This window comes from Pelodiscus sinensis, chromosome 3, assembly GCF_049634645.1.
Source record: "Pelodiscus sinensis isolate JC-2024 chromosome 3, ASM4963464v1, whole genome shotgun sequence".
Classification (NCBI taxonomy): Eukaryota; Metazoa; Chordata; order Testudines; family Trionychidae; genus Pelodiscus; species Pelodiscus sinensis.
Genome location: NC_134713.1, coordinates 121,530,592 through 121,543,646, shown reverse-complemented (window position 1 = coordinate 121,543,646; position 13,055 = coordinate 121,530,592). Strand labels below are relative to the sequence as shown.

Here is a 13,055-nt window from a genome sequence, read left to right as displayed (position 1 = left end):
TTAGGAGAATAATGCTGCCCTCTTGTGTACTGCTAAATCCTTTGTTAGAAGGCTTAGAACCAGCCGAATACAATTAATTACTGATTTATTAGCAGTTTTCATGAATGACATTGAATAATCCCTCACTTTTTAAAAATCATCAATAATATTTACAGGCAGTCCCTGGGTTACGTACAAGATAGGGACTGTAGGTTTGTTCTTAAGTTGAATTTGTATGTAAGTCGGAACTGGCGTCCAGATTCAGCTGCTGTTGAAACTGACCAGCTGCTGACTTCAGGAAGCCTGAGGCAGAGCTGCTCTGCCCCGGGCTTCCTGGAATCAGCCGCTGATCAGTTTCAACAGTGGCTGAATCTGGACACCTGGGACAAAGCAGCTGGGGCGCTGCCGGGTTGGTCCCGCAGCGCCGCTCCTCGGGGCTACTGGACCAACCCGGCAGCACCCCAGCTGCTCTGCCCCAGGCGTCCCTCCAGCAGACCAGGGAGACACGGAGCGGCTTTTCTCGACGCGGCTTTGTTCCACGTCTCCCTGGGCTGCTGGGGGGTTTTCTCTCCCCGGAGTGGTTTTTCTCTCCCCGGAGGACGCGGGCGGCGGGTCTGCCTGCGTCCTCCACAGCGAGAAAAGCCTGGTCTGCTGGGGGGGGGGGCGCACTAGCTGCGCCCCCCTCCCCAGCAGACCAGGGAGATGTGGAGCAGCTTTTCTCGCCGCGGAGGGCGTGGGCGGCGGGACCACCGTGCGTCTGGGCGGTCCCACCGCCCGCGTCCTCCGGGGTGAGAAAATTCCCGTTCGTATGTAGGGATCCGACGTAAGTCGGATCCACGTAAGTCGGGGACTGCCTGTATTTAGAATTGTGGCTTAATTTTGAAGTGAGAGGAATAACATGGTCTTGTCACTGCAGGTCTTTTGCTTGCTTACCTCGATGTTTGAAAATATGATTGCTTTGCTGGAGATTAATCTTGCTGCTTTGATGAGATGTCAGCAGAATGATTTTCTTTTATATGGAAAGGAGAAAAGACTTTCCGTTTTTGCAAGGTATGGGATAATTTCAAATATTTGGTATTGGTTCTAGGAGAGTCCTATAAGCACTCCACTTCAGATGTGTTTTATACTCCATGCACCTGTGATTAGAGATTTTTGATAGTAGTGTCCATTTGGTCTATGTATGAGGCCCTACACATTCTGCTGCCCCACACTGAGCTTATATAGGTCGGTGCATTCAAACCACCATGAGTTCTTTCTCAGCTGCCTCATCCTGAGACAAGAGTATTAATGTGCCTTTCAATTCAAAACTACAAATTAATTACCCTTTCTACCTCCCTCAAAACTTAGTGGGATAACTAGCTAGTATTTTGAAACCTCAGAGCACTGTTATGGCGTATGCTAGCCACTGTAAGCTTCAAACAGCACCTCTGTTGCTAGAAAGTTATCCTGCTCAGTGGCAGGTGTTTCCAGTGCATCTGCTGCTTGAAAAAATCGTATATGCCTCATAAGTGCCCCATTTGCTCAGTTTTCATAGCATGCTTGTAAAGAATTGAGAGATGAGACGTTGTCTCTTACAAGTGTGGACTGAACAGGTGGTGCTATCAAAAGGATCAATTCAAAGGTGCATGGGCTCTGAACATTCTTCAAATGGGGCATCTGTGTTTGGGGGAGATGCCTGGAAGAACTCTAGCAGTTACTCCACAGGATGAGTAACTTGTTTTTCTCTGTGTATAGGGCTATGGACTTACACTCCAAAATATGAAATATATAGATTCAAAAACGTTTGCTGTCTCTCATAGAAGCAGTGTGGGGGAGGGGGAGTGAGTAGTCAACTATTCGTTAATATCACTAATTTAAATTCTTAATGATTTGAGCGTCCTAATCCTAGGCCAAGTTTATCTGTTTATCTGTATGTGTGGTCTTGTAAGTCCACACATTTGGGGAGGACTTAGTCAACTGTTCATCCTTTAAATTTGCACTTTTTGAAGAGATGATTGATATTTCTCTGCCTCTATATCTTATAGAATAAATACAGTAAAATATTTTTGGCTGTATGAAAATTGTATGTAATATAGTTTTGTTGATTTTTTTTTTTATCCTTAGTTGCTCTCTGTTGCCAAATTCTCCATTGTGTACTGAGTCTTTCAAGAAGGAAAGCAACAAACCTACCAATAAAAAAAAACTTGGTAAGTGTAAACCAGTGTTAACAGTCAACATACAGATTATGTATAGTATTACCTAACTAGTGCTATATATAGTCAATATATTATTATTTTTTGTCAACTCGTGAATTATATTTTCAATTCTATGCTTTATTTAGTGCTACATTCCTGCCTGAAAATGTACCTATAATACAAGTGGTATTTTTAAAAAAACTAATCTTTTGAGAACTTTCTGTGTAGAATGTAGAGTCTTTAATTGTGTCATGGCATGCACACAAAGGAGTTAGAGAAGAAAAATCATGAAATACTGTTGCTGGCAAATTGCAACAAAACACTTTTTTATTTCTTAGAATGGTAACTGACAAGATACAGTATAGAGAGAGAGAAAGTAGGCTAGTTCTGAAAACAGAGGCACAACTCACCTCACCTGCTCTACTGTCTTTTTGCAAAAGAGACTGGTTTTGGGCCCAAACTGCACGTTTTACTACAGAGTACCCTAGCCCAGAGATTTTCAAATTCTGGGTTGCAGCTTTTAAGGGCAAGCTGCTAGCTGTCTGTGAGATGCTTTGTTTACCTGTGCCTCTGCAGGTATGGGCAATTGCAACTCCCACTGGCCATGGATCACTGTTCCTGGCCAATGGGAGCTATGGGGTGTGGTGTTCTGGTCCTTTATATACTCACCATCAGTTATTGGATGTATCTGTTCATATTATTTAAGGATGATTTCAAAGGATCTTTAAACAATTTATATGTTAATCAGTTGCCAAACAAGTGCATGAAATTTGCAGATAATAATAAAGTGGACTTGAGATTTGTTCTGTTGAAACTGTTATATGAAAATGGCTGTTGATTCTAGTGACTGGCTACAAAACTCTAAATATTTCTGCTGTTCAAGGCTTTTATAGAAGCTGGTCTCAGAGATTCCTATAATCACTTTCAAGCGAATACTGTAGAAGATGAATATCAAATATTTAATAATTAAATTTTAATTTGATGTTTAGCATTTCTTGCTTTATTGATTTGTCACATAGATAGCAGTATGTAAGACAGAAATATAAATTGTGTTCTCTCAACTGTCCTCCTGTGGGTATTCTAGACAATTAATTTGCCATATCTTCCATAATTATCCAGTTTTACATATTTAGAATGCATAACAATTCCTCATTTTAAAGGAATAACATCTATCTGATTTGAATTATGGAAAAGTCACATTAAGAAAATCCTCCACTAAAAATTAAAACTATTTTAATGCAGGTATAAAGGGCACACTGAAAGACCAATCATTGGTTTTCCACAGTAAAATTAAGTCATCTGGTTATACAGCAGCACCACAGTGAGTAGAAATGCTATTAAAGATATTTTAAGTGGGTGTAATAATACTGTACATTGTTTCTTTTTACTGTCTAAAATACATTGTGGCAACTATGGACCAAATTGTGCGTCAAAAATAGTATAACAGTACAAAATACAGATATATTGGCTGTTAATGTGTTAGAAATTAAAATGCCTACAGTTCAAGCAATGTACTGGTATTTAATAATACCTCATTTAGCCAATAGAGATAGACACATGCAACTGAGAGCAACATTTTGTTCACTGTACTTCTCTTCCACTCTTATCATGTTCAGTCTCGTTTAACATATATTAATAGTTTGTTTTTCTCTGTTAGGTCTATTTAATAAAGAGTGTGTAATAATTCCCTCTTTCCTTTTTTTGTATATATTCTTGCTCACATCATCCCTCTCTCCTTCTGCTAAATCTCTTTGCTGTTCTCTTATTTCCCATCTGTCCTGCAGTCCCCACCTTTCTGCAGTGCTGTTGACTGCTAAATCACTTTGGGCACTCCCAAGTCCAACTTAAAGATTTTAACTTCGTCTGCTCACCTACTCTTCCCCAGGCTTCAAAGGACCACAGTGAGTCCTTTGAGCGAGGAGTAAATCTTCACAGTGAGTATGTAGACAAGGAGAGAAATTCCAGGATATTTCCTAATACTTAGTGAAGGGAGGCCAAGCAGCATTTCTCTCCCCTCCCTGGAACTTGGAAATGAGAGCCCAGGGTCGTCTTTTTCTGGTTGAATGGGCCACAGATCTTTGCAGCTGGAGTGAGGCTAAAAAACTGTTGTATTTGGAGCTTCTGCAAAGGGAACCAACATCTTTTCCACTCCTCTGCACAATTAGATACAGCTTAAAAGGGGTAAGGGGGGGGGGAATAAGGCAGGAGCAGTAGGAAGTTGTTGCTCTTCAGTCCTACTCAGGGATTGTATATCCTTTCTACATTCTCACTGAGGTGCCTGAAAGTGAAGGAAGCCTGTTAAGGCTGCCCACTGTAGTAGTCTGACACCTCAGTGCAAGCTCTTCTGCAGTACAGCTGCTATCTTCGGTAGTAGGCAGTGCTAAACCTGCCAATAATGGCTCCTCTTGTGCTACTGCTTCACTATGGAGGAAACTGAAGAAGTAGAGGTAGCTACCAGGCCTAGCATCAATAGCCTTATGTAGTAGCATCAGTTTATACCTATGGCAACCATTGCTATCAGTACAAAAAGAATATATGATTAGAGATGCCCTCAGGGTTTTTTTATCTCCCTCGCTTTCATTACATGCCAAATCCTTTAACCCTCAAGATTATCAAGTTTATATTTCAGGGCACAAGTTTGCCTTCTCATCCACTTTTAACCATCAGCTGGAATATATATGTAACTGCCTGAGGGCAGAACCAAATCTGGGACCTCCGGAGCTTAGTGTAGGAGTCTCTACACTACAGCTTGAGCTATAAAGCCAACTGGGTCACAGCTTAGGCTGTAGAGCTCACTAATTCTTATTTCTTGCTGTAGGTGGTCTAAGTGCCACTACATGGGACAGTGAATCACACCCCATAGATGTGTGGGTTACATATACTCATTGGCACCTACTCATGGAAACTGCCTTTTTCCCTAGTTTTTCTGTACGACAAAACATTATATCCACTTTGGGTGCAAGTTGTACATAAACACACAAGATTCTTAGATCCCAGAACTAGTTTCATGTGTGTGTGTTTGTGTGTGCAAATATGTGTATACTCGAAGACTTATCCAGTGTTTCCCGGATCCTCCAGGGCAGACAGCTGGTGGTCTGGGGGGTGCAGGAGTCAGGGAAGGGCCTTGGGGATGTGGGGGGCTCAGGACAGGAGGCTGGGGGCATGGTAGGGGCCACTCTCGTATCTCATTGCTCTGAACAGCAGTCTCTCTTTTTTGTGTAGATATTTATAAATATGAATGGCTGTGGTAAAATAAAGGAGTTATTCTACATTTTTATGGGTTGCCATCTTGGGTCCTTGAAGAAGACTTGGAGAAAAGGGTAAAATTGTTTGATTGGGAGGCTATGGATGTAAGATGATTGAGTGGGGCTGGGAACAATCATACATATAATTGCTATCTCCTGTTGGCAAGTTCTTCATGTCACCTCAAAATTTGTAGTATGATCTCTGTCCACTTGGTATAATGACATCCTACTAGCTGCTGATATAAAAAAAGCTGCTGTTCAGAAGTAGATGTCTCTGGACTTTATATTATGATTTGTTCTTTAAATGTAGCTCACAGCAAATGTGTTATCATAATGTGTTATCATAAGCAATAATTGGGAGTGAATTAGAAAGCAATATGATTACAGGGATCTACTCTTCTGTTTATGTGTGTACACAGTGCTTTTTTGTAAAAAAAAAAAAAAAAAAAAAAAGGTGCCAGTACTCTGGAAGGAAAGTTGTTGAGCCAAAAAAAAAAAAAAAAGAAGCTGCACCAAAACCACGGGGAAGAAAATTGTTGAGCCGCAAAGCCCCCCAAAAAACAAACCCACGCCAGGGGCCAAAATGCCATTGCAGCCCCTTTAAGAGCCGCGTGTCCCGAGCAGGCTTCTGTCGGGAGCCCAGCTGCCCTAGGAAAAGAGGTGCCGGTATGCCCAAGAGAAATTCAATTCATTTAAGTTCTGCAGGGAAAATAGGTGCTAGTATACCATCTCGGGGCATACTGTCATAAAAAAAGGCACGGTGTGTACATATTTCTCAACTGTGTGTATGAAGAGGAAAATAGAATCACTGTTGTTTTAAATAAAATGCTTATTCCTGAACAATGTTTTAGAAGTGCCGTTACTACATATTTGAGAGAGTTTTTCTTATGTGAGTCTGTCTCTGCATTTGTCTGTTTTTTCAAGAACTCCTCCTAAATAGTAAGAGCTAGGACCATCAAATTCCATATGCAGCTTCCTCTTATCATAACTTAAACCAGGGTAAGGCTTAGGTTGTACTAGGAAAATGGAATGTGCCTGAAATGAGATTGTTTCTTATGAAATCATACAGAAAAGAGACAGAATCAACAGGCAGATGAAAGGAGTGACCCCCAGCACTGCTCCAGCCCTGAGCCTCCCACCCCTCAGGAATTCTTTCAGGAGGGCGTATGTGTGTGTGTGGGGGGGGGGGGGGAGGGGGAGGCTGTAGCTCTCCCCACTGATTTGTATGAGAATATTGTTGGCTGTTCCCCTAGGAGAAAATGTATAGTTTGATGCACTCCTCACTCTGTCTGGGAAGCGCAGCATGCAGATGAACCTGGACATGCATCCCTCCTTGATGTACTAACCCCTATTCCTGATGTATCTAGCTGGAGTCTCAGCAGCCAAGGAGAGGTGCTTTTCACCTGGCCCCAAGCTGTTGCCCTAGAGAGAAGTTTGGGGTAGTCCTCTCTCCCCAGGGCAACTCACATACTGAATCCCTCATCCCTAACCCCACCATTTTATTTTCCAAAAATCAAAAATTAATTGAATTAAGGACTCGAACAAAGGTGGGTAAGTCTTCTAGTATATAGATATAGTAACGCCTGTTTTCTTCTCTGCAGAATGACCATGTTTTCTCCAAAGACTAACTTGAAGAAAAATAGCAAGCTATCACAGTGCAAGAGTAGTTGCAAACGGTAGGTAATTCAGTAGATGCATTGAAAATTGAAATGATAAATAGATGTTTTACTTGAAAAGATATTTTGTAGATACGTACCTCCTCTACTGGACAGTTTTAAAGTGGGGATATGATTTGAAGTACAGGTGACTCCCGATTTATGACCGCCCGACTTACGACCCCCCGCATTTACAACTGCCCTGCTCTGGCCCCGCTCTCAAACTCCCCTAACTCACCTGCACAGTGAGCCACAGGGTCAGACACTTGCCTGCAGCCCTGGCTGGCTTTGGGTGCAGTTCGTGCTGCACCGCTGGCTCTGGGACATGCAGAGCCGCCTCCACCCGGCACAGCTCCCAGCCGGCTCTGGGAGCAGTTCGCGCCGCGCCACTGGCTCTGGACACGTGGAGCTGCTTCCACCTGGCATAGCCCCTGACTGGCTCTGGGCCCACAGGTCCCAGGAGGCAAAGTGGGCCAGGAATGGAACCCCCATTTATATCATTGTGCCTATGGGAAATAAGGGTTCGACTTACAATGGCTCGACTTACAACAGTTCTCCAGGAACCAATTAAGTCGTAAGTGCAGGGGTCGCCTGTCAAATGCTTTTTAGTTTTGCTATGAGATGAAGTTTTAGCAGTTTTTCCAGCTGTACATAAGAAATGCTATAAAGACATTTTAGGTTAAGTTAATTAATCTTAACTATGCTTTATGTAGAAAAGTTAATATATAGTTATGTTCTCCCTATTTTTAAATGATTAGTTTAACAAATAAAAATCAACATTGGTACCAAAAGTGTTTAGAACTATATTCCCATAAAGTGTTTTTAATGCATAGTTCCAGTCCGAAAAGTGACTAAATATGCCTTCATGAGGTTATGTACTTACTGTAACTTGTTGATTTCAGATATGTGGTTCATTTTATAAGTGAAAATATATTTGGCCTGATTCATCATTATGTTACACCAGTTTTATGCTCTGTGTGTCATTCTATTGAAATTAAAACTTTTCCTTTCTTTAAATATATGCAGCCTCAATGGAAATAATGAAGCTGCACAGGTTTTAGTTAGGTAGAATTTGACCTGTAGAATCATCACTGGGTATGATACACAAGCCAGATCTCAGTGTGATCTTGAGGAGTTGGCAGTTTTATGCTGACTCGTGCAAGTGAATTAAAACACCCATTTGTTCCTGATTGCCAGTCTTATAAATTTACCTTGGGATCTGGGTTACGTATGATGCACAGGCAGAAATGAAGTGTGACTGTAGTGGTTGCTCTTAGATTTTCTTTTTTATGAGCATTTCTGAAATGTTGTAATAGTATAGTGCTACACTGTACACTCTTTACTCTCACTGGAAAGCATTCAGATGAATAGCACCACAGTATTGATTTTAAGAAATGCTTGCACAATCTAGTACATAAAATCTAATTCCCAATCTGTGTTGACACTGTGATTCTAACAAGTAAAACAAAACAGTTTTTGTGACAGAAGTAAGCAGATATAACATACCAGGAGTGCATATGTTGCTATTTTTACATTTTCCTTTTTCAGAGAAAAAAAAACAGATTTTAAGTCACTATCCTATATATTTTTTATCTGCAAGAAATATTACAACAAATTGAATTTATTTTTGTATGGGTGTGTGAAAAAAGATTTTAACCTGGAATTAATTCATTATTAGGCTATCTGACTGACAAAGGTTGCTGTTATAACTTGTAACCAGCACATCTGGCATACTGTCTGTAAACTGGAAAATACTGGTTCATCTTGAAAGAATTAGGTGGTGTTTTTTTAATTGGCAAGTAGAATGATGTAAAAGTATACATATGAAAGTCCTAATATCTGATAACTTTTGCATGGATGACTGACTAGTAAATTATTGACATTGATGTAAACAGATACCAAGCTTGTAACCTTCCCTCTTATGTCAGTCTGATCCTGCAGTCAGATGCATGCAGGTGTTTGCATGGAATCTCTCTGGGCATGTCTACACACCATGGCTAAAGCCGAAATAAGCTACACAACTTGAGCTACATCAATTGCGTAGCTTAAGTTAAAAAAGCTTATTTCGGATTTTGGCACTGTCTACACTGCAGGAAGTTCAAGTTTAGAGCACTCTTCCTCCAACTCCCCCTATTCCTCATACAATGAGGGTTACAAGAGTCTGAGTAAGAAGTCCAACAGCTTGACATTATTTCAACATTATGTTGAAATAACTGCTTGCTGTGCAGACATTGTGACGACAAAGGTAAGTCTATTATCACCCTTCCTTTGCAGCTAGTTTCCATGCTGTACTGTTATTGGTTGTGGTGAGTGGTATGACGGAGAGTCAGGTCATGGCATGTCAACAGCTCTCCCTGATAGGTTAATTGTTGCTGTTTTTTAAAGATTCCCTGGCCCTATGCACCTTGGAGATTAGTGCTTGAAAGGTTCAAAACCACATGACACAGTGGCTTTGACTCTGCTATGTACTAGTGCAGTAATATTACTGGAGCTGTGGCAAGCAGCTGTAAACCTGGCTTAATTTCTGAGTACACTTTGGCTGCTCTAGAGGAGTATAAAGCATCTAGTGAATCTGTCCTCAAAAGTAAAAATTAATAAAATGATCGTATTTAGATCTGATATTATGTATCCTTAAAACATTAGAAGTATTGCTTGGTAGCATTCTTTTTAGGATTTTTGTTTAATGCTAATGTATAAAAATAAATATTTAAGAAATGAAGAACATTCCCAGATAAAATCACTATGCTGAAGTTAAAGCTGAGAATAAATATTACTATCTTAACGGAAAGAAATATCAGAAATACTATAATTACTCCAAAATCTAGCATTAAAAGCTCAGGAATTGAGAGTTAAATTTAAAAGAAATCCAAACATGTTAATATATGAAAAACACAAAGAACCATAACTCTGCCCTGTAATGACACCATAAATGGAAATATGAAAAAAAATCTTGAAATATAGTTTTAATTTGGACCCAGAAGCACTAAGATCCATCAATCATAATTGTTTGGTTATTGCTTGTGACTACAGGGTGGAATTTAGATTGTCTGCATATTTTGTATATTTACATAACCTCATATGTTTAGATTTTTTAAAGTTAATATTGACACATAATTTCCTGGGTTTCTATGCTTGGTTATTATGATAATTAAAACATCCCAGTTATGCTTTTTCACCCCAAAGTGATTGATATCTACTCCTACTCAGCTTTTTCTTACTATAGGTTTTGTATGGGAATCTAAAAAAGCAGGAAGAGATATGGATGATTTATACTTTAATTTACTCTAACTGTAATATAAATATTTAGCATGGAAAGTGAAACTGTACTGTTCTTATTACATTTAACTATTTTCCTTAACTTTCTATTTTTTTAAAGAAAAAATAAAGAATATCCATTGGAAAATTCTCCTCCAACTAAATCTGAGACACAGATATCTGTAACTAATAAACCAACTTCTATTCGCTGTATTCAGTATTCAGGTATGTACGAATCCATGTATCCATGCTACTGTCCTGGATATGCAGGAATTTAAAATAAGAGATGTGGTTTATTAGATAGCACCTTTACTCATCTGGAACCTTTAGCAATATTTTTATAGTGTTTGGGTCATTTTTTCTTCCTTAATTGCCTGCACCTGGCAGAAGGTTGTCATCAGCCTTCCACACCTTTGTAACAAGCCTAATTCAAAAGTAAAAATCCAGTCATTTAGCAGCTAATAAGTTCTCAAACAGCATTTTTCTTACTTTGCCTATCTGTTAATTTTGATGATCATTTGTGAAAATATTCTTTGTCAGTTTGTGCATGCACACAGGCTTACCAACAATGGGGGAAACTGTCCTGGGACCTGATGATTCAAATGGACCCAGGGTTCTAGCTTTTTAAATCACTGCTGGAGCCACAGGCTGTGGGTGATGCTAAAGGGCTGGCAAAGGGAGGCTAGCCTCCAGCCCCGTACCTTCTATCGGAGACCCACAGAGCCTGTGCCCCCAACCTGCCCAGGAGCCAAGCCATTCTGTCACACATACCCCTACCAGCATGTGTGGTAAAATGGCCATTTATTGATATTTACCAATACAAATCTGATCCGTCTCAGCCTAAATATTTTGATTCTCAAATGACTTTGTATATTAATCAGTTATAAATAGATGGCATTGTTACAATTGCATATACAACATTTTACTATTCATGTAACTATATTATCAGGCAGTTGTTATATGAAGGCTTGCATTCATATACAAAAATTTTCACGTAAAACATCCCAAAACAAGTTAATATTATCTTAAATATTTGAATTTGAATTTTCATCTTGAAGAGAAATATGAGTTAGAAGTAACTAATATCTTCTGTAATACATCTTCCAGCCATAAATGCTTGTTACTTGTTAACATAATGCATATATTTGTAGCAATTTCCTTTTTTAGTTTTAGTTTCAAATAAACAAGCAAAAACATAAGCATATGAACTATCATTTTCCAAATATAATATATATGAAAATAATTATATATCCTAAAATTCAGTAAAGGTGAAGTCAAGATTATAACAGCCTAAAATTAACCATTTTGCAACAATATTGAGGTTTGTCTCTTACACCTGCTGAATTGTGATGACATGTACCTAATCTCTTGCCCTCCCATATTGGGTCTCTGAGTTGCTGAAAAGAAGAACACCACCACATTCTGTACTGGCCAGTTTTGCAGTGAGGGAAAAATTCATCACAGTCCCCAAAGAGGCAACTAGCATCAGACAGCATCAGACTGAGAAACCAGTCCTATGGTAATCTCAGCTGTGGGAGGGAGCTGCTACTCTAATCATGAGAGAGGACTCCAATCAGAAGGACAAGTCTTATATACTCTATTTTCCCCTCCACCCCCCAAAAAAACCCCTTAAAAATCAACAACAGTGGTCCTGTAGAACCTTAGGGTATGGCTACACTGAACGCTTGTTTTGGAATAAGCTATTCTGGAAGAAATACTCTGAAATACTTTATTTTGAAATAGAGTATCTACACAGCAAATGCCAATTAAAATAGTGCTGAGCTATTTCAAGATAGAGCCGTATTCCATATTCATTGGACACTGAATCGAATTTAAGGCCACCCAGAAGCACTTTAGGTAGGGCATCAGGATAGCACTCTCTTCCTGCAGTTGCTGCCTAAGGCTGTCTGAGGCTCGAACTTAAAGGGACCCCCCCGAACAGCTGTGTCTCAGGTTCTTCTCCTTTGCCTACCTCCTTGAGGGACAGCAAAGCCTTTTCACTGCATGCTGTGGTTGCCTTGGTGGACACTTCTGCACTCCTGCAATGGAGCTGGACCTGCCTTTGAGCATTCCCTCCTTCTGTGGGATGCTTTCCAAACCTTGCAGTTACACAACCCCCAGCTCATTGTGGGGAACTTCCTCATCCCTCTGCGGGCACTACTTATGCAGTACAATACTCCCCCACCTTCTTCTGCACACCATGCACTGCCGCTTCTGCTGTCCAGACACCAGTTCTGACTGGTGGGACCAGATCATTATGAAGCAGTGGGATGACCAGCAGTGGCTCCAGAATTTCCACATGTGGAAGGACACCTTCATGGAGCTGTCTGAGTGGCTCGCCCCATCCCTCAGGCAATGGGACAACCACATGAGACCTGCCATTCCCCTCCAAAAACGGGTTGCCATTACCAACTAGAAGCTCACCATTCAGACAGCTACCTGTCCATCAGCAACCAGTTCGGCATGGGGAGATTGACCGTCAGGGCCATGGTCAAACAGGTATGGTGCTCTCGTGCTATTGTCCAGGAGGGTGGTGAACTTCTGGATTGGGGTTCTGTAGGGAAGGGGGGAAATGGTGGTAGAAGCCTCCTCCTGGGAGGTTTTTCAATCGCACCTTCCCAAAGCCCTGATGGGGCTGAGGTAAATAGAGGGTTGCTCCTGGTATGTGGAGGGGAGGGGTGAATGGGTTCGTGGACCTCCCAAGGGCCCTGGCAACCTTGTGATTCTCTGTTTGTCTCCTTCTACAG

The 13,055-nt window shown here is 40.7% G+C and overlaps 1 protein-coding gene across 12 annotated transcripts in view; it reads left to right on the top strand.

The window, feature by feature from the left end:
* The window catches only part of WDR27 (WD repeat domain 27), a 225,735-nt gene that overhangs the window by 37,104 nt on the left and 175,576 nt on the right, over positions 1-13,055 (top strand). For all 12 annotated transcript variants that reach the window (XR_012902776.1, XM_075924676.1, XM_075924677.1 and 9 more), the window contains exons 12-16: positions 896-1,029; positions 2,083-2,165; positions 3,396-3,474; positions 7,000-7,074; positions 10,430-10,533. Coding sequence is in view for 11 of the 12 variants with exons in the window: in XM_075924676.1 (XP_075780791.1) it covers positions 896-1,029; positions 2,083-2,165; positions 3,396-3,474; positions 7,000-7,074; positions 10,430-10,533 (475 nt within the window). In the remaining variant the exon portion in view is untranslated. The remainder of the gene's footprint in view (positions 1-895; positions 1,030-2,082; positions 2,166-3,395; positions 3,475-6,999; positions 7,075-10,429; positions 10,534-13,055) is intronic.